Source organism: Varanus komodoensis, unplaced genomic scaffold (assembly GCF_004798865.1).
Source record: "Varanus komodoensis strain SLA01 unplaced genomic scaffold, ASM479886v1 scaffold6_1, whole genome shotgun sequence".
Taxonomy (NCBI): domain Eukaryota; kingdom Metazoa; phylum Chordata; class Lepidosauria; order Squamata; family Varanidae; genus Varanus; species Varanus komodoensis.
In genome coordinates, this window is record NW_025336345.1 from 5,980,935 (window position 1) to 6,001,595 (window position 20,661).

The following is a 20,661-nucleotide window of genomic DNA, read 5'->3' on the forward strand; positions in this document are numbered from 1 at the left end:
TGAACACTCCTGGTTGCCAAAGCTTTTCCCTTTAGCAGACGTAGCCTGGACCCCAAAGTGATCTGCAAGTGAAAATGCATTTCTTGCCGATCTGGAGTCAATGTCCAGTATGAAGTGGGGAATATGAATTGCAGCTTCATCATGGGTTTTTAGGGTTCTGGGAAGGACACAAAATCTGACTACGGCCAGTCATTTCTCTCAACCTCAGTTCCCAATTCTAAATGAGAATAACCTACATCTAAGGAGAGCTGAAAGGGTAAACATCATCAAGCTGGCAGAAGCAGAAAAGGTGTGACTGCTGCAGTACTGTTTACTTCTCTCTAAGGCAAGGAAGCAGGTAGGAGTGACCTATCTAAAATGGCAGTGATAGCAAATATGGGCTCAGTGGGAATGTTTCTAACAGGCTCCCAAGTTCACATACAGAACCACTGCAATTGCCACCCTGATCCCAGTGGCACCTCTGCTTTCTCTAGTAGCACCTGATGGCACCCCCGAGGTTCTGCTTCATGATCCAGTTAGGAGTCCATGTGTATACCTCCAATCCCATTGTTTTCTTGTCATTTGAGCAGTTAAGTAATGACAAAAGATGCTTCCACAGTACTGGATCAACTGGGCTTTTTTATCTCACATGCACACATTTATCAGCCAAAGTTAGTGAAAGAGTGCAGCAGATTCTAGTGCCAACTTTAGCATTTTTACCCCAAACGAACTTTTGTCCTTGCTGGAAGTTGACTGTCAACCCTTGTGTCATCATCTGTTGTATGAAAGATAGCTCTTCTCAACTCAAATGCTTCCCCTCTTTCCATAATTGCAGGTAATTGCAGCGTCTTCTCCAGGAGCTCCCCGTTAGATTAGTCTAAGAACTGTCTTAGTTGCACCAAGAACACAAACCTGACCATATTCCTCAACAACACAGAACAATGTGCTTTTATTTACATGTATATAACTTACTGCAAGCTATTTAAATAACAAGCAAAGAATCGGACAACACCTTCAAAATGGCAGAATGAACCACAGCCAGCATAGAGTCTCGTCTGCACGAAGCCAGTCGTGAAAGATAGCAATTCCTGACACATTTCAATAATTTAGTCAGCCTCTGGAGGGAACAGGAGCACAAGGCAATCACGGTCTCTGGTCAACAAGGCAGCAAGTCTTGCAGTGTATGCAGAAAAACTCTGAATTTGCTGCATTTTCTCTCCCCTTTCCAAGGAGAGGTGGCAGCTAGTGATGCTCTACTTGTCCGAGGGGCAAGACATGCCACGTAGCAGGTAAAAAGCCGAACCTTGGAAGAGCATGTGCTGCTAACCTCAAAAGGGAGCACTGCTTTTGGCAAAACAAGGAAAGAATTCAGTGATGGCAACAGCTGTAAAAGTAGGTGGTGCTGCTCTTTTGGTTCAAATCAACTCCTTTCTCCTCTGAAAGCAGAACATATATAAGTGTTGGGCAAGTGGTGCAGATTTTTGCAGGATTCTTACAGCTCCATTAAAAACACCTTCCCAGGGGAGAGCGGTGCCCTGTGCCTAAGATCTGAATGCGCCCAACACACCCACCTGCTCTTCAGTCATCTCTCTCAGCCCTTGGTCCGCAAGCCAGTACAGCAGGCATGGGCAGAACACAGATGCCCATTGTTTGGACTTCAATTCCCAGAAGCCCCCTCCGCTTCTGGGTCAAGTCCAGTGGTCAAGAATGCTGGGAGTTGTAGTCCAAAACAACTGGGAATCAACTTTCTGCAGTAGAGCGATGCTCACAGACCCTCTGTTCCCACCTGTTTAACTAAAATTTCTTTAGACACCTCCACAATTATGTCCCTTTATCAGAGAGAGTCTCCAAGACTCCCTCCCAGGAGAAGGGAAGGTGCTGGGTATGTCCCAGTCCAGGGATACCTTTACAGCAGAGGACAGAAGCATTTTCAAATGGGCAAGTAGGTGCACGAAAGCCAGGAGGAACTTGCTGAGAGGCTCACCTGTCATTTCAAAGGCAGTAAACTGCACATAGTCCTCAGCCACCTTCTGGAAGAGTTCATCTAAAAAAACACAAAAGCAGACAACTCGATGCCACCAGGTCATGCCTCACCAACAGCTATCTTTAGATCTGCCCAGGTGTTCCTACCGAACTCAGGATGTTGAGGCAGCCAAATTACTCTCATGGACACTTGAGACCCAACTTTCCAACCCACTTGTCCGCTCAGAGGCCATCATGATGATAGTTCTGAACTCAGTAAAATCTTCTTTTGAACAAAGGTCAGAATGGTTCAGAAGTTTTATTCTGAACAGAGGACAAGGGTGGGGACTAAGTATCATCTCTCCTCATCAGAAGGCATCATGATCCCACCTGCACATTGTCCCAAACCCAGCAGTCAGGGAATAGCAAAGTGGAGGAAACAAGAAGGACCAAGGAAAAGGGGAGAGCAGCGTGTCCATTCCACATTATTCCAGCAGTTGACTCATTCTGGGGTAAGCTTAGCCAAGTGGACTGGCTACACATTAGTGCAGGGGTAAGGAGTGTGAGGCCGAGGGTCAAATCCAAACCTCAAGCATTTCATAGACAACTGCACCTTCTTCCCCTTTTCCTCAGCCACTAATCATCTGGTGGTTTCCCAGCTTTTGTGAAGGTAAAAGGTTGAAATGCTACACCTAAGGCCTATTTATTTATTTATTTATTTATTTATTTGAAGAACTTCTATGCCGCCCCATTCGCATAAGCCTCGGGGCGGCTTCCAAACCATAAATAAATATAATTGATACAATTACCTAAAATATTGGAGACATCCTGGCAAACAATTGTTAAAAACAATAAGTAAAATTAACAATTAAAATAACGTTTAATAAAAAGGTCTTGGCCTGGCACCGAAAAGCAAATAACGACGGCGCCAGGCAGACCTCTCTGGGGAGTGCGTTCCATAAGTTGGGTGCCACCACAGAGAAAGCCCTCCTCCGGGTACTTAGCCTCCTAATATCTTTCACGGAGGGCTCCCGGAGAAGGGCCTCTGCTGCCGATCTCAAGGGGCGGGAGGGCATATATGGATGTAAGCGCTTAACCATTGGCAGCACTTTAGCATTAAAAACACTGGTAAAAATATTTTGGTCCTGTGACTGGCCCTTCCCATCATTGGAACATAGTCCCCAAGAACTTCTCCAAAACTGAATTTGATCCAGAAGCTGAAAGAGGCCCCCTACCCCTGCTCTGGCATGAATGCATGCAAAACATTCTGAAAAGGACACTTACCCACATTCTGTCCAGTTTTACTGGAGGTTTCAAATAGTTCAGCTTTGATCTCTGAAATTACAGTACATCAGAGGGAGAGTTTAAAGAAAAATCTTCCTCACACATCAGTGACATGATACAGCAGCTGCTCCTGTAGGACACCCAATCTGGTCTGCCCTTTAACCCCTGCTTGTGCATTCCATAGTCCAGAGGCCAGCTCCACCCCCACTTCCTTCACCACTCCCAAACTCACACTTTGCCGAAGACACAGGCACAGTGTCACCAAAAACTGATTTCCCTATACGGGCTGCCACAAACAGCTTTCCAAGTATGTCCTCAGCCTGAGAGTAAGTGGGGCAGTCAACTTGAACTGCCCATGAAGGATTCCTAAAAGGGAACCAAGCAACAGAGCACCCTCTTCTCTCTTGGCAATGAGTGAAGAGCACACACCGTCAGCATAGTCCTGGACATCGTGGAAGTCAATTCCCCGCCTTCGCCTGTCCTCGTCCAGCAAGTCACTCTTGGTGCCACATAAATAGATCCTACAATTCTGCAGAGGAAGAAAACAAGGCAACGGACGGTTATTCTAGCGAGCAGATATACCCTCACCTGGTCCCAAGCAGCCACATGGCTAAATCAAGCTCACCTCTAGCCAGGAACAACCCATTAATATGCTGAAACAGTCCCCTGTAAGGGCCAAAATGCAATTAATAGAGACTGGGGGAAGAGTCACAGTGCGCACCACACCCTTACACTATTCAGATTGAACAGAACTGAAAGGCCTACATAAAATCTGAGCTTCCTAAGAAATGGAATGTGATGAAACATGCAAGCGAAGAACTATCACCAACTCCACTCCCTAGCAGGCCAAGTTTCTCAAAGCAGTAGCCATGCTATGCCTCATATTCAGGCTTCTGAGAGAGCAACATTCCCTGCTGCCCTCCAAGAAAAGTCGAGTATAGCTTTTTCTCTGCCTAGAAATGGAGAACTACTTACCTCCTCAAAGTTCTGTAGTTCATTCACCCAAAACTTTGCCCTCTGGAAACTGCTGCTATCAGTAAGATCTGTGGAAGTGGGGAGGTGTCAAGACCAGATCACACACACAAATATATAAAGCAGTTCCACTCACCCGTAGGTGCATCTGAAAACACTCCCCAGTGAGGACTCTTTCATCAGAGCCAACAGAAGTTTTGTATTCTAGCACCTTCCAGTGTGACTGCTGTCGAGCAACTCAGCCAGCATCCCAATATTGCTAGCAAAGGAAGATGGAACGCCATAGGCAGCTTCCAAGGCGCTGCCCTCGTAAGAGCGCAGGGCTCCCACTTCCTGCACGCACTTCAGCAAGTGTGAAGCTGGGCCTGCCATGCAACTGTGTGAAATTACCTGCACCAGGTGGCAGCACGAGTAGCAGGGGGAGAACGGCAGAGACAGAGAACACTGCAGCATGACTTTTTCAGGCACCTTCTCCAACCCAGTGCCCTCTAGACATTTTGGACTTCAGGTTCCATCAGCCCCAGTCAATGTTCAGAAATGCTGGGGGCTGTAGTCCACAACATCTAGAGGGCAGCAGGATGGGGAAGGCCGTTTTAAGGGGTTAGCTCTGGGACAGGGAGTGGGAAGCGAATGCTTCCAACTGAGCTCTGCACAAGGCAGAGAAAAGGTTGGCCCTGGTTCTTATCAGGGAGGTAAACAGAAGCACAATGATGCAACCTCCATGTTGCTGCGCAGGGATCTCTCTCAGTCCTGAGGCAGGGGGACCATCGCCCAGCAGGGAGGAATGCAGAGTGGCCACACACCGGGCGAGCAGAGCAGGCGCTAAATGGCCCCTCCTGAGGAGGAATGGCCCCAGCTAGTCAGCACAGGTTCTCAGCTGGAAGCTGTAGCCTCAGGAAGCACCTTGTCTACTGGGTGGCAGCAAAGGGAGATCAGGAGGCCCTCAAAAGACACACACTGACAAAAGGGACTGATCATACACAAAGCAATAAAACCCTGTGTGATACAACACAGCAATTCTATTCCCTCTAGGTTAGCCTAATATTATTTTCAAGGCTTTACCCACAAAGCTCCTTCAGAACAAAGCTTTGCCTAGCATGGCCTTCATCAAGTCCGCCCAGGCTCAACTATGCTTGTGCTCCGGGGAAGCACGTGCTCCTCGCTTTGGAGATCAAGCACTGCCCTGGAGCTGCACCAGCACACGAGGACTTACCATAACATACAATGGCAGCTTTTGCCCCACGGTAGTATATTCGGCTCATGGCCTCATATCTCTCTGAGCCAGCTGTATCCTAGAGAGCAACAGTGGGACAGGCGTCAGAGAGCAGTAGAGAGCCCCACAGCCCTCTTCCAGGCCACGCAAAACAAGATGATCAAAAAGGAAGAACGAACGCGATCACATTCAAAGATCCTGGGATAGCGTCTACACTCAGGAAAGCTGGCAATCCGCTGTGCTAGAGTTCTTTTAATCACAGCAGTGTTCAGAATAAGAAGTGATCCTCTTTCCCCTGTACAGCCCAAGCACCACTGATTCTCTTGCATGATGCTGGTTTATGCAAACAGCCAAAGTAGCTTCCACCTCATCTGACTTACCCAGATTCCCAAGGTCACTGTCCTGCCTCCCACGGGCATCACTTTGGCCACAAATGCAGCACCTATTGTCTAAAACAAGAAGAAGGTACAAATAAAAGGTACAACTATATTGTACCCTAACAACCCCTTGTAAGTAGTCCCTGGTGGCAAGAAAGTATCACTTCTGGGTAGCTTTAGTAAATGCGAAACCTTTTGTGAAAGGAAAGAAAGGTGCGGCTTTTTTGTTCACCTTTCAGGCCTCCGTGCCACAGGTGACTAATAAGGATATGTGCTCACAAGAAAGCAAGCCCATATTTGTGTAGAATACAAATTTCTGAATATTTTGCAATTCTTTGCCATTTTGCAATTCCGGGACGCACAAAGGCATTTTAGCATGCATTAGCAGTTTCTCAACAGATGGCAAAAGAAGAAGGGGACGGCAGAGGATGAGGTGGCTGGAGTCACTGAAGCAGTTGGTGTGGGCTTGGGTGGACTCTGGGGGATAGTGGAGGAAAGGAGGGCCTGGAGGAATGTTGTCCATGGGGTCGCGATGGGTCGGACACGACTTCGCAACTAGCAACAACAAAGCAGTTTCTCTAGTCAAAATGGCCTTTTCCAATGAAGCACTTTCACTTTCTCTTGTATTGTCCAAAATCTGAAAGAACTTCCAACCCTTTAAAGCAACACCCATTTCACAACTCAGAATTAAAACAAAGCAAGGCAAATCCTGACAATCTTAAAAGAAAAAGTAAAGAAATGTTTAGAAGATCGGGGTAAGAGTTGAGAGAGGAAAACCAAAGGTCAGTCCAACTCTGTCTGCCTCTGCTATTAAAAGAACACACTCACATTCTGGTAGGGTCCCACAAGGAAACGGTTGTGCACGTATCTCTCCACCAAGCTGGTCTTGCCCACATACTCTTTGCCCAGCATCACAACTTTGGCATCCACGCGCTGCCCGCTCATTCTCCTGCTCTTGCAGCAGCCAGGAGCTCCCTCCAGAGGGATTCCAAAGTCCCCCTACCTCCACAAGTCAGCTGAAGCAACCAAAGGAGGTGAAGCTCACCTGCAGACAAGGCAATGAGGAAGTACAGTGATTCAGGAGCAGCAGAAATACACTTCCCTGCTCCTGCGTCACATCCTAGCACTCAAAGACCACAAGAGGCATGTGTCCAAGCAAATGCCAGTACCCATGGCCCATATCCACAGTGTGTGATGATACCTGCAAAGTGCCTAGCACACAGTTGTAGTAGCACCTGGGAGAAAGAAATACTTGGCGGGAATCAGACACAGAATGTTATTAAGGGTGCATTCCTATACATGTTTAGACAGGAAAAAGTCCTACAACTCCAAGCATTCCCTATGCTGCCTAGGGAATGCTCAGAGTTGTAGTTTTCCTGTCTAAACATGCACAGAACTGCACTCGGAAGGAGAATCTAGTGTAGTAGTTAGTTTGCTGGACTGTGACTTGGTAGATCTGGGAGGTTCTCCCCACTCAGCCATTAAGCTGGCTGGGTAACTTTGGGCCAGTCACTGACTGTTAGCCTAACCTTCCTCACAGAGTTGCTGTGAGGATAAAATGGAGAGGAGGCCCACCATGTAAGACCCACTGGCTTCCCTGCAAGAGGAGAAAAGGTGGGATATCATAAGGATAATAATGATGGCCATAATCACCATCAAGTAAACCTCATTTGCCACTTCAGTAGCATAAATGTAGTGCCACTGGTGCCCCAGTTGTGCTCTCTACCTTAACGCTAGTCTCCCAAGAGGAGCGCAAGGTTTCCTCACGGCCTCCATAATATCGACCCGCGGCGGCACAGGCAAAGCACAGCGCAGGGCAGGGCAGCAGAGCCACAAACTCTTCGCTTGGGACCCGGCATGAGCAGGAGGCAGCGGCAACACCTGGGCAACCAGGTGAGGCATCGGTGCTGGAACTCACAACAGCGGCAAGATCTGACGCGGACTCATCGGAGGCGGGCAAGCCTCGGCCGTCGAGCGGCACCCGGCACCAAGCCGGCGGGCTGCACCGACAGGGACCGACATCCCGAGGGCCAGGTCTGGGCGGCGCCCACCTAGAACCTAGCCGGGAAGCGGGAGGAGGGAGAAGCGGCTGCACTCACCTCGGCCTCATGGCGCTGGCGCCCACCGGCCACCGCTGGCGGAGAAGCCCCGGCAGGACAGCCAGTGCCGCAGCTGGCGCGGCCGAGCAGCTTCCCCGGGCTCGACCGGGGAAGGGGCGGGGCCTCGTGCCGGGGCCGGAAGCGCGTGCCAGGGGCGGGGCCGGAGCCGGGGCAGGGAAGGAGGGACGCGGTAGCGGAAGGGCCCGAGCTGGCCGTCGGAAGTCGTTGCTTCTCCCCTGTCCCCGCATGGCGGCCGCTGGGCACCTTTTGCTCCGGGCGCCATCCTTACGGCTGCTGCCCGCGTTGCGGGCGAGGGGCTGCGGCGGGCCAAGAACTCTGGGGGCGTAAGCCGGGCCTAGCCGGCGCCTTTCATCATCACTTGCAGCCCTTCTCCTCCTCTCCGTCTCCCGCAGGATCGGTGACCGCGGAGCTAATGGGGAAGTACTTCTTGAGCCTGAGCGTCCTCAAAGGGCCCTGGGACCAAGTCTTTGCCGCCTTCTGGCAGCGCTATCCCAATCCCTATAGGTGAGCGTGGGGAAGATGCGGGTGGAGAGTGGGCAGGTGCACGACTGTATCGAACGTGACTCCAAGTTGCAGTAGGCGTATTGAAATGAATGGCACTTAACTAATGACTTAGTTAAACTAACTCAGCCTTCCCAAACGTGATGCTCTCGAGATGCTTTGATCTTTAATTGTCGCCAGCTGCAGCCAACATGGTCAATGGCCAGGAATGCTACCATCTGGAGAGTGCCCGTGTTTGTACGTGAGGGACCTTGATAGCAACTTGAATAGATGCTCGATGTCCATTTTCTTTTTTAAAAGCTTGATCCTTTGCGTAGAGGTGAATGTTTACCCCAAAAGAACGCCCCAATCGCGTCGGGAGGTCTGTGCCTAAGAATACGTTCTCCTCTTGTGCATGGTCACTTCTCCGGTAAGTATGCATGTAGGACTGATTTGGAGCCCAGATCTAATCGACTTTCATCCGCGATGTCTTGGACGTCCGCCTAATAGCCACCGCAAAACAGGGCGGTGTTTGCAGGCAGGACTGCGCCGGCTTGTTGGTAGAGCTGATCCCTTTGCCCCCTGTTGGTTGAGGACAATGGAAGAACCTTTCATTCACTAAATGGAAGCAGGGAAGGAGAGCTCGGTGACTTGCGGTCGCCTGGGCGTCATTTCTAGGCGAGCCCTGATTTAAAGACTCTACTCAGCCGCGCGAGCGCATTGGTGCTGATCTAGAATTGGGGGCTGGACTTGCATGTGTATAGGTGGGCTAAATGGGATCAGAAAATATTTATTGGCCTATGGCAGACCTGGAAACATCATGGACGTATTTGCTGGCTATTATCTTTGCAAGTTGTTAACTTCTTAAAGAAACTTCTTTTAAAACTGTACTGGAGCTCAAAGTACTTACATAGGGCTTCAACTTGATGCCTTCCAGGTGTTTTGAGCTACAATTTCCAGCATTCCTGAGCACTGGCCATGCTAGGAGTTGTGGTCTAAAACGTCTGGAGGACTTCCAACTGTATTAGTTAACAGAAGCTGCCAACTGGAGGCTTAGCAATAGGTGCACCGTGGGTGACCTCTTAATAATCACCCACTCACCAAACTCAGCATTTGTTACTTAAATTCCTGCAGCCCAAGCAAGCTAGCACGTGTGTGCCCTCTTGCCCTTATTGGCTGTGTCCAAGCAACAGGTGTGAATGCAGTGTAGAGATTAGTCTTTTAAAAAACCGAAAGTGAAAGTCAAGCCATGGCCAGTGCTCAGTGGCTTACCATGTCTGGAGGGAGGGAGCACTTTCCTAGTTGTCCTCCATGCTGCTTTGACACACTGGGGTACCTGGAAAAGGCAGTTGCCCTCTAGCCTCTTGGCTAGAACAGCAGACCTTTCTGCCACTCATCCAAGAGGCTCTCTGGGTTTGTTAGTTTTTTGTTTGTTTTATTTGACTGTGACTTATTCTGTTTTCTGGGTTAGACTAACATAGCAGGTTTATTAAGTCCTACTACAAGCCATGGCTAATTGGGTCTGCGATCAGGCATGTTAAACCATGGCTTATAAATCACTGTGGTTTAATGTGTTGTACAAAGTGTCATATTGGAGGAAATGGATATGCAATTATAAATCACAAGTTAGGAGGCAAGGTAGGTAAGGACTGGAGAGTGGGTCTTCTAAAGGATGATATCCCAGGTATGTAACTCTTCTTAGTGAGTTTGGCTTGGCACCTACATGATTGCCTATTCAGTGCCAGGCAGAGTCCCTTTTATTTTCCCAAGTTTTTGATGCAGATTTAATCCTGCTGTTTTATGCTGCTTTCATATTTTGTGGCCATAAATTTTATTTCATTTGTGTTTTATTTTTGTTGTAAATTTCCTGGAGAATATATTTGAAAGGTGGCATAAAATACTCAGACTGTTGTCGTAATAGTAAGATGCATGTGGTTGGGTTGCCCTATGAAAGTATTGAGTCAGTACTCTGGGACATTATTCTTCATTCCTGTTGAAACAATATTGTTGAAGAAGAGGTTGAGTCAATAATGACAGGTGTGCACTGACCCATATTTAGTTTCAAAATTAGTTGAAATCACTCCCCATGAGGCAATCGGGAAGGAATCCCAGAGGGTGATGTTCCTGTTCCTCTTTTTTCCCCTCTCCCTCCCTCAACCCCCTTGAGTAGAAAAGCCTGCCCGAACTTTTGGTGCTGCTTTTGGCAGAAGCTTTATTCATAGACTTAACAGAAGCAAGTTGGTTTTGTACTCTGGAAGCAGAAAATAATCAGAATCCATCTGGAAACAGCATTATCCACCTCTGCTGAGTTCTGCCTCCACACACAGCCACTGGCTAGAAAGGTGCCTTACTCAGCCCCTTGGTTATAGTTTAACAAGACTGAGGAAGCCTTCAAATGAAGACCTCAAATAAGCTCTCTTCTCCCCAGCAAACATGTCCTGACAGAAGATATTTTGCACCGGGAAGTGACAGAAGACCAGAAGCTGCTCTCGAGGCGGCTCCTAACGAAGACCAACAGGATGCCTCGCTGGGCAGAGCGCTTTTTTCCAGCCAATGTTGCCCACTCTGTCTACATCCTAGAAGATTCCATTGTGGACCCACAGAACCGAACCATGACCACATTCACCTGGAACATTAATCATGCACGTCTTATGGTGAGAAGCAGCCTTTCCAAAGGGTGTTTGCAGCAGCATGAAGAACTGAGAGCAGTGTTTGACATGGGGGAGGGCATGATCGTTTTGCTGCGCTATTTCCCATACAGGTGGTGGAGGAGCGGTGTGTTTACAAAGAGAACCCAGAAAACAGCAACTGGACAGAAGTCAAGCGAGAAGCTTGGGTCTCCTCCAGTCTGTTTGGTGTCTCCCGTGCTGTCCAGGTGAGAGGACCACATAGCTTGATACATTTCAGTCTGAGATGCCCAACCTTGAGAAATAAACATTGTGACCTTACTAGCTCTATGGCTGAATAGCCAGTCTAATTCATTAGCCTTCGGGCCATGCAAATAACAGAAGGAAACTTTAAACATTACCCCCTTCCTTTCTCAGTTTACATTTGCTGTGTTCTCATTTTAGGAGTTCGGCTTGGCCAGGTTCAAGAGCAATGTGACCAAGAGCACTAAAGGGTTTGAGTATGTGCTAGCCAAAATGCAAGGTGAGTAAATCTGGTGGCGGTTAAGAACAAAGGGCTGGAATGTGTAGGGGTCATTGGCAAAGAGTGGCACTGGGGTGCCCAGATGTTCAGTGTAGTTCTCAAGTTCTAATTGTAAATCCTCAACTGCTTGCTGTTCCCTTAAAATTAAAAATCAGCAGAGCAATGTGTCTTGTAGAATTGACATCCTCAAACCATTTTCCTAGAATGGTTCTAAAAGGGATGGCATAGAGGGTGAAGCAGAATTTTCCCCTTCCTTGAACTGCGCCCATTAAAGTGATCAGTTGATGTTAGAGCTTCCTTCACTCAAACGCACACTTTTCTGGCTCTGGGTTGTTGCCCAAGGGCAGTGTTTGCTTCCTTTCTTGAGAGCATCTTGTGCTAGCAGGCAGTCATGCTCAGAAGCACTTCCACCAACACAGATCAAAGGGGGGAGGGTTCAGTTAGAACATTCAGAGTCCTGTCCCTCTCTCCCTTCCCTGCAGGAGTTTGGCTAGTGAAAACACACAGTAAACACACAGTAATAGGGAAAAACAGAATGCTTTGTAGTAAAGGAAGTTGCTGGGAGTCATGACAGATACCTGGGAAGAGGCAAAGTTCCTGCATGCTGTGAATGAGGTAGGAGAGCTGCTAGGAGGCTTATTTTTTCATAACAGAAGACTCTCCTGGGACTTCTTACAGAAAAGGAAATAAGCCACAGCTAAGGTGCTAATAAAGAGCTAGACTGGTACGACAAGTTGTGTCTTTTTGTGAACATAAAACCAACTTATAAAAAAAATCCTAGGTTAGCAGTGTGTATAGGCAGGAATCCTATGGCCACTAAGCAGTCTAGTCAGCCACAGGAGGCTGAAGTCCCAGCTCAAAAACACACTCCATGGTCAGGGCTGGAACTCTCCATTGCGGCTAGCATGGTTTTTTTTCCTGTGCCAGCTGCAACTCTGAGGTCAAAAGATCATCAGTCTTGGAGCCAGAAGTTTGTGAATGGGCAGGAGTGAGGCTTTACCATGATATATTGCAAAAGCACCCCACCCTGTCCCCCTTGTACAATCATGGAAAATGACTATGATGGCCGAAACGTTAGTCTTTTTCAAGGCAGCGCCTTTGTCTCTGTGCTTTCTTAGGCCCTCCACTAGATGCCCATAATTCTCAAAGTTCAGAGCATCACAGACGGTCACACTGGATGGCACTGCCCACGCCCTGCCTAGTGCTGACTGATCTAGTGGGAACAGACTAGAATGCAGTAGAAAATTCTGTATCCTGCAGGGCTTAAGCTCAGTGGATGTATTGTAAGCTTTTCATTTGCTGATTTATTACAGGTGAAGCACCATCTAAAACACTGGTGGAAACAGCCAAAGAGGCAACTGAGAAAGCCAAGGAGACTGCTTTGGCTGCCACCGAGAAAGCGAAGGACTTGGCTAGCAAGGCAGCTACTAAAAAGAAGCAACAGTTTGTGTGAAAAAAAAAACTGTTTCCTGCTATGGGACTGGATTGCCTCTGGCAAAGTGCAGCATAGTAATACTGGGAAACTCCCCTGTACCTGAGCTTTTCTTCCCCTGGGAGACAAAGCTGACCAGTATGTCTAGGTTTTATTTTTTTTAATTGAAACTGTACAAATCTGACAATCATCATCTTTCTAAAAGGTGTAATTATCGTTAAAATAGACTTCAATTGAATCTAGTGCCAGGGCCTGTTCCTCAGGTGGGCGCTATTCTTCACAGCTGTGATTGAATAATGTAAGTCTCCTTGCTTACATTTTCTGACTCTGCAATGTGGAGGCTGCTGTCTATAATAAAACTCGGTTGAGACGACTGGCATGTTTGCTGTTCAGCAGTTACACCAACAGCCTGTTCTGTGCTCTTGAATGCTCTGGAGAAAACCAGATGCTCAGGATGCAAGTCATTAAAAATATTTACTAAAATACTGCCACATACACATGGGAATACATCACAAAAGGGAAATCGCCTTGTTCTGGGGAGGTGGGATATCTGAATACATCGTATTTTTTTGGTCATGGTTAAGGTCCCCTGAGCTGTAATTCTAGCCCTGTTATTAACTCCAAACTCCAATGGAATGCAACCTATTTTGTTTGGAGGAACTGAGAATAAGAACTGCTTTCCTAAGGTGTTTTTTTTTAAATCCTGGAGGCCTAGAGCTAAGTGCATTTTTTTTAATAAAAAAAATAATTTTATAGGATTGAGTATGCTGGACTCTAACTCTGGCTTACCGATTTTGCATCCAGTTCTTACCAGTGCAAACCTCTGCAGAAAGCCAAGAGCAGATGAGATTGCAGTAAGCTTTCACCACAGAATGGTGCATTAGAATAATGCATAGCTTAAGCCACTGGCTACAGATCAAGTACTTCGAAGCCTCATTCTTCACCCTGTCACCAAGAAGCAGTAAGGAAAGTTAGTCAGTTTCTCTCTGAGTCTCTCAGGCTGGTTTTGAGTAGAACATAGGCATGCAGGATGAGAGGTCCTTTGCACCATGCTGGAGGTTCCTCCTGTACTTGGAGAAAAGAGTCTTGTTGCAAGCCACGTTCTGTTCATACTGGCATGCAGGGGGGATGAGAGCTGCCGTCATGCTCAGACTTCTGTCCATCACAACCAGACACTGCTGGTGCTGGAATAGCTGTGCTCCCGTCCAGTGCTGAAGGCAGCCACAGCATCCTCTTCAATGCTGCTGAATGCTAGTCCTTCCACATCCACCTCAGCATCTTCTGAAGCAGAAAAAATGCAATATAGTTCTCCACTGGGCCAGAAGAATACAATATTATTTTCAAGAGGGTTCAGTTTGTGCCTGAGACTATGGTCTAGATCAGGGGTCCTCAAACTTTTTGACCAGGGGGCCAGTTGAAAGCTGCTGGTGCTGGGCCCGGGTCAGAAAGGTGGTGCCTGGTCGTGCGTGTGGGCTGGCGAGGGGGTGGGGGCAGGGGTGGCGCGTGCGGGTGCTCACACTGTGGCAGGGGTGGGGCGCGAGGGGAGGGGAGGGGACGGGAGGCGCGGGCCAGCACATGCCGCAAGGTGGGCACATGAGGTAGCGGCTTGCTCGTTTGGAGATGGTTTTCTCCAAGCGAGCAGACCGCTGCCTCCCACACACGGGGTGAGGTGGGTGGTGGCAGACGCGTGCATGGTGGGCCAGATCCAGCCCCCAGACCATAGTTTGGGGACCCATGGTCTAGATGGATAATTTTCTATTTAGAGAACCAGGTCCTAGCACTAAGGGGCTGGCCCTCTCTGCTCTTGTCCTGCAGCAGAAACATCTAGCCACAGGGACTGCAACACCTTGGCTGTAGGTAAGCACTCACCTGAGTCTGAGCGTTCAGATGAGAACCGAGAGGAGTCTAGGCTATCTGCTCGTGGCCGTTCCACACTTGAGTGGGCCAACAGTTCTTCCAGGCGTTGGTGCAGGTTCTGCTGCTCGCAGCGTAACCGTTCCTTCAGTTGCTGAGCTCTCTGTTCTTGCTCTTCCAGTTTCTGGAAGTGAAAGGAGGGTGGGGATGGTGAGATTAAGGAGAATATCCAATCCCTTGTGTGATTTTTTTAGTCCCTTACAGGCTCAACTAGCAAGGCTCTGAAGTTAACAATGTAATTCATCAAAGCTACCCAGCAGGAGCTTGGCACTGTGCTTGGGAACTTCACAGGGGCCTTACACTGGTCCCTGTTGCAGCCAAGGTGCTGGAGCAGCAGGATCTTTAGGATGATCCAATAGGGCTGTTACAATGTGGGATCCTGCTCTTAGCAAGTGTTAGTTCATCCAGTACAGCAGCAAACTAAAACTACATACCCCATAGAAAACAACACCTGGACTTGGTTGAAATCAGATAATAAATCTTTGCTATGGAGCTCCAGTTGCTCTTTAGTCAAACTTGTGATGTTTTCCCTGGGGCCAGAGAGATTTTCAATCTTCTCAGACCCACTTGCTCATACACACCTGTCCTGCCATGTAGTCCTCCTCCTTTCAACATGGCAGGACAGGTGTGTATGAGCAAGTGGGTCTGAGAAGATTGAAAATCTCTCTGGCCCCAGGGGAATGCAGAAGAAATGGAGGATGGCTACACAAGGCCTACTACTTATACACCCGTCAGAACACCAAAGAAATAAAGTTGACACGGCAGGCAAAGTTGACTCCTAGCATTACAGTTTCCAATAAGGAGTGATGTGTGCCATTTACCTTAATATGCAGTCGGGCTCGGTGCAGAAGATTAAGGGTCGTGTATCGAGAATGCTCTGCGTTCATGGGGACCTGCTGTTTCAGCTGCTCTAAGCACTGCCGCAGCTGGGCCCTCCTGCCAGCAAGAGAGAGGGAAAGAACCATGTGGATTTGATAAGGAGACAGCATGGGAGCATACTATGTCTTGGCAGAAGCCTTGAGGCAACAGCCGCTCTCTTCCAAAAGAGGCATGTATTTCCCATTACGTCTCTAGCAAAAGGGCAACAGTCATCTGTTTATGTCAGATCTCAAAGTTTCCTTTAATCCAAGGATGGGGAAATGTGTAATCCGACATCTAGAAGGTCACAGCTCCCATCAGCTCTAGCTTGTATAGCCAATAGTGAGTAATGCAGGCAGTTGCAGTCCCAACAACATCTGGAGAACTGCACCTTCCCCATCCTTCCCTTAATTAATAGACCCACCATCCAAAAATGGAAGCACAATATTTCAGTCTGCTGAGTAGATGGCTAAAAGCTGAAGTGTACAACCAGAGATCATTAGATGAAGTAATGTGTGCGAAATGGTTGCATCCCAGACGCAGGGGATGAGGCCAACACAGCTTTCTTTACCCACCACTCTCACTGCAGGGGACTCCACTTAGGCTAGTCACTCATGGTTGTTCTCACTCGAGGCAGGACAGGAGTGACACGAAAGCCCCACTATAAGAACAATGAACTGAACAAGGTTGAAATAGCAGAAGTATCAGGAGATGTATATTATCAGGTCTCTTGTGTGTTTATCAACGACGGGGCAGTAGCAACTTAGTGCATTACAGTGGTGTGTGTAAACAAGTCATGGATCTTACATCACTCCCACCACCTGTTTGCTTTTCAAGTCTTTCTATACTTGTGGAGCTGTAGCCAAATGGCACATAAAGGGAGCGATCTCAAGTTCTGCAGGTACTCAAAAGTCTAGGAAAAAATCTTAAGGGAGTGAGGGGAAAAGACCTGCAAACACAGTGCCGTAAGACCAGAACAGAATGGAATGTAAAGAGACTAATGAGTGGGACAAAAAGTGAGCAATAGGTGAGGTGGAAGAATGGTCTGACTGGGAAGGGTGGGAAAGAGGCACATAAAGGGTAGGGGGAGGCACATCAAGAGCTCTTCAATTGTTTGGACAGGGTGCTTGCTGGTTACTTTTTAAGAAAGTATTTTAAACGCTTCTTCCCACTCCTAGATAGAGCACTGACATCACATTCATACATCTGGGACTGGGCACAAGCAGCCACTTGCATCCAAACTGAAAAAAACCTCAAACTTAGGTCAAGAAAGGCTGATCATATTAGTGAGCAAGGAATACTAATTGTTGGTATATGTGTGTATAATAAAATGGTAGTGCTAGAACTCTGAGCAGAAATACATACTGAAATATTTTGTTGCAGGATCTCCATGTCTCTGAGTTAGTCCTGAGAGTAAGAACAAAACTGAACACCATATGCTGATTTTTGATATAATACAAACTGCATATGGAAAATCAAACTATTAAATCAAAAAGGTGTTTTGACAAGACATAATATCTAAGAATGGACCATTATCAGGAACAGTAAATGGGCTAGGACGTTCCCTGATTTGTCACTTTGTGTTTCCTTAGTTTAAGCAGGTGGCCACCAGATACTTTCCCTGGTCTCCTTTTGGTTCTGTGTCTTAATTCTATCCTCATTTGACTGGAAATTATTTATAGTCCTCAGCCATTTCCATTAAATTCCCCAACCCTCCCATAGCATTCTTCTCAGGCACTTTTCCAGTGGGATTTTCTACAGTGAAAATGAAACCCCAAAACATGTCTAAGGCTAAAACTCTATGCATGTGTATCTGGAAAAAGTTCCATTGTACTGAATGGAGCTTGCTTTTGAACTGGGGTTCTAAAGGCCAAGCCCCCATCCCCCACAGCTAACCCTTCCGCAGGTGGCAGCTGGGCCTTGGAGGGAGAACAGGGGCATGCCATAGTGGGGAGTAGAGGAGGCTAAGGCAGTGGAGTTGCGCTGATTTCAGTTGGCAGCCCAGCCTCCTCCTCTCTCTGGCACTAAATCTAGACAGCTGAAAATGGCCACCTAGAGAAAACGCAGGGCATGAGGTGTGGCAGTGATCTCTGTTTCCTTACTCCTAACATGCGATGCTCGTAAGTGTCTGAGTTTGGAGGCTTCCAAACATCTGCTTCAGTGGCTACAGGATTGTGTCCTATGATTACTAATCCATAGCATGCTGTTTATACAATAATTGTGCCAGCATCTCAGTTTAGCCAGAAGCACTGAAATGGCCTAAGACAAGCTTCTTCCCCATTCAGCTCCTTTTGTATCCCCCACCTTAAAGTCATCGTATAAAGAAAAGCTGGTACATTCAGTGCTATTAGCTTCCTTGTGGTGCAAAACTCTCAGAGAAAAACTGCCTTCCCTTTCTTCTATCAAAGCTTACCTGTGTTTCTCCAGCTCATTGTGTACAGACCTGAAGGCAAACAGAAAAGGAAAATACGATTGATGAACTGCACTTAGATATTCAGAAATTAATGGTTGCTTGTATTCATGCTGCCCAGTGAAGCAAAAACAAGCTAAGCTCTCATCCAATGTCTCTTGCCCAGAACATTTCTGCTGCTCTCCATGTAGTTAGTGGTAAGGAGATAAGCTGTTCCAGAAGTAGTTTAGTTGCTCAGGAATTAGCACTGGACTATGACCATTCAATGTCCTTGTTGCTTACTCTCCAGCATCACAAAGCCACATTCGAGCCCATATAAAACATGTAAAAAATATCACAAGTCTAGGGCAACAAGGTATGAGGCCTAAGGAATGCAGAACATGATTATTTTGTTCTCATGATTTATTTCATTTCTATACTGCCTATAGCCAAAGCTCTCTGGGTGGTTTACAGCAAAGATGAACCTTCTGAGGGAACTGGTTCTGAAACCCCAGAAAGTTTCTGCCAGTTGCAACAGCCAGTACTAAACTAAATGCTCTGCTTTGGTATAAGGCAATGTCCTGTGTTTGAGTCTAACAGCAATTCTGCCACTAGTGCATAAAGAACTAGACAATAGGAATGATTGTAACTGCTAACCTGAAAGTTAGGCACACATGCATTCACACTTTATATGGTCCCATAGGAAGAGATCTACAAATACTGGTTCTATCAAGTTGCTTTCTGTAACTAGGGTGATTGTCTCCCTGTGGTCTGGTTTGTATAACCTGACAGTCTTAAAACAAGCTATGGGTTATTTGAGGATTGTCTAACACCCTCTGCCACCTGGGTTCACAAAACACAATGAACTGAGTGCCTCACAAAAATAGTGGGTCCTCGACATGACACAACAGTCTCAGTAAGTAAATTAATCCATACTGGGCTGTTGTGCAAATCAAGCCATTGTCTTGAAATACATGCCATGCACAGAGAAAAATGGAAACTCAACATGAGACGGCTGGTTCATTACAGAACAAGGGGAAATTTGCAGAGATAAACTTTTTTTTTCTTATACCACACTGCCAAACCCCCCTTAAAAAATAAGGCCATATGTTGCTTGTATAAACATATTATTTCTGTTTGGAGCCCTTTCAGTTCACTAAGGAGACTAACAAGTTCTGCTGAAGTTTCACTTCCCTCCTGCTTTTTGGTGACATAATCTTCTATTTTTCTAGATAGAAACTTATTTACTACACTCACATTTTAGACTTCTGCTCTTCTGCTATCATCAAAAGCAAGATATCAAAACTAGAAATCTTTAGAAGAGCAAGAAGAACCTGACTCAAAATAAATCAACCCTTTCCCTTAAACAGATGAAAATTTGGGCAGATGGAAATTTGCTGGTAACAGATCATTGAATGATCAGTCAGAATTTTCTGGTCCTACATGGGGAACATCAACATCAACAGCAGCAGATTATCCCCGCGCACACACACCCCAGATTATGCTGGTGAAAGGATGGAGAAAGCTTGGGCTAATAAGCAGTGGATTTTTGTATGAAGGCCTGTAAGAACCAATCATTTCTGCTGTTCAGAACAAATTCCTGGGCTCAAAATTCTTCGAATCGTAGGTTTTGTTCGGCAAGCTTCGGTTGATGGATAGTAAAATTGAGGCGCAGATTCTGCAACCCTGACCTCAGCCTACCGCGCGTCCCGAACAATAGTCGGCTTCTGCGATCAGTGCAGGGTCCGTTTACACAGGCCAATCAGGAGAGAAGGAAATGCCACCTCCGAAGCCCGGGGTATTGGCGAAGGAGTCTCACCTGAGGCTATTCAGGGCCTTCCGAGGCTTCGGCCTCCTCCGCGACTGTAACACGTCTTGCCCGCAGTAAGGCGGCGAGAGAGAAGCGTAACCATGCTCGGCTTCTGAGAGAGAGGAGGGGAAAGTCAGAGGCTCACGCACTAGTTCGCCCCTGCCCTTCGCTTTCTCACCAAGAGAGCCCCGCCCGCCCGCCCCCCACCCCCCCGAGGACGCCCAATTCAGCCAGCCTGCGGCCGAGGCAACATATGCATCAACGAACACTGTCATCCCCCCCAGTGGGCAGGTACCTCTCTCCCTCCGCTCCACGTACTCGGCCGCTTGCAGCAGCACTTGAATGTTGCGAGACATGAGCTCCATGACGACAAGGGACCCGCACCGAGCAGCGACTTTGTGGCACTGACACGGCAACAACCCCCGATCCACCGCCTCCAGCAGCCAACCCAGCCTCGACACCGCCCCTTCGAACCCTCCGAGGTTCTGAGCCCGCCCCTTCGAACTCGTGCGGCCACAGCCGACTTCTGGATCGCTCGGAGTTCGGCGCAGGAAGGCCGGAGCGCCGGTGCGCGGGTGGCTACTTGCTTTTATGGAACTGGCGGAACCGGGACGCTCCGACCGCCCACCCCTCTCGAGCTCGATGCGGCCCGCTGTATTGTTTTGAATCTCAACCTGCGCTGGGCGTGGCCAAGGAAAAGCGGCGCTATGGATTGGCTGAA

General features: G+C 47.7%; 3 protein-coding genes across 4 annotated transcripts; 1 reads left to right on the plus strand and 2 right to left on the minus strand.

Moving 5' to 3' along the window:
* Nucleotides 1-900: 900 nt before the first annotated feature.
* On the minus strand, nt 901-7,988 carry RAB24 (RAB24, member RAS oncogene family). Its single transcript, XM_044451056.1, has 9 exons — nt 7,887-7,988; nt 6,616-6,832; nt 5,791-5,859; nt 5,411-5,489; nt 4,201-4,268; nt 3,655-3,754; nt 3,226-3,276; nt 1,964-2,023; nt 901-1,415 (listed from the first exon to the last, which is right to left on the minus strand). Exons 2-9 carry the CDS (start codon nt 6,730-6,732, stop codon nt 1,348-1,350), a joined length of 612 nt encoding a protein of 203 aa, XP_044306991.1. The 5' UTR covers nt 6,733-6,832; nt 7,887-7,988; the 3' UTR covers nt 901-1,347.
* Nucleotides 7,989-8,080: 92 nt separating this feature from the next.
* On the plus strand, nt 8,081-13,342 carry PRELID1 (PRELI domain containing 1). Of its 2 annotated transcripts, XM_044451016.1 has the most exons (6): nt 8,306-8,411; nt 8,709-8,817; nt 10,816-11,041; nt 11,149-11,262; nt 11,459-11,537; nt 12,851-13,342. In XM_044451016.1, the coding sequence occupies exons 2-6, from the start codon at nt 8,732-8,734 to the stop codon at nt 12,988-12,990; spliced, it is 645 nt and encodes a 214-aa protein (XP_044306951.1). In that variant the 5' UTR covers nt 8,306-8,411; nt 8,709-8,731; the 3' UTR covers nt 12,991-13,342. The 2 variants fall into 2 exon arrangements, with proteins under 2 accessions (XP_044306950.1, XP_044306951.1); XM_044451015.1 differs by lacking the exon at nt 8,709-8,817 and having other exon boundaries at nt 8,081-8,411.
* On the minus strand, nt 13,113-20,429 carry MXD3 (MAX dimerization protein 3). The gene is made up of 6 exons (XM_044451017.1): nt 20,236-20,429; nt 19,950-20,052; nt 18,155-18,184; nt 15,705-15,819; nt 14,839-15,007; nt 13,113-14,250 (listed from the first exon to the last, which is right to left on the minus strand). The coding sequence occupies exons 1-6, from the start codon at nt 20,303-20,305 to the stop codon at nt 14,132-14,134; spliced, it is 606 nt and encodes a 201-aa protein (XP_044306952.1). The 5' UTR covers nt 20,306-20,429; the 3' UTR covers nt 13,113-14,131.
* Between the last annotated feature and the right edge of the window lie 232 nt (nt 20,430-20,661).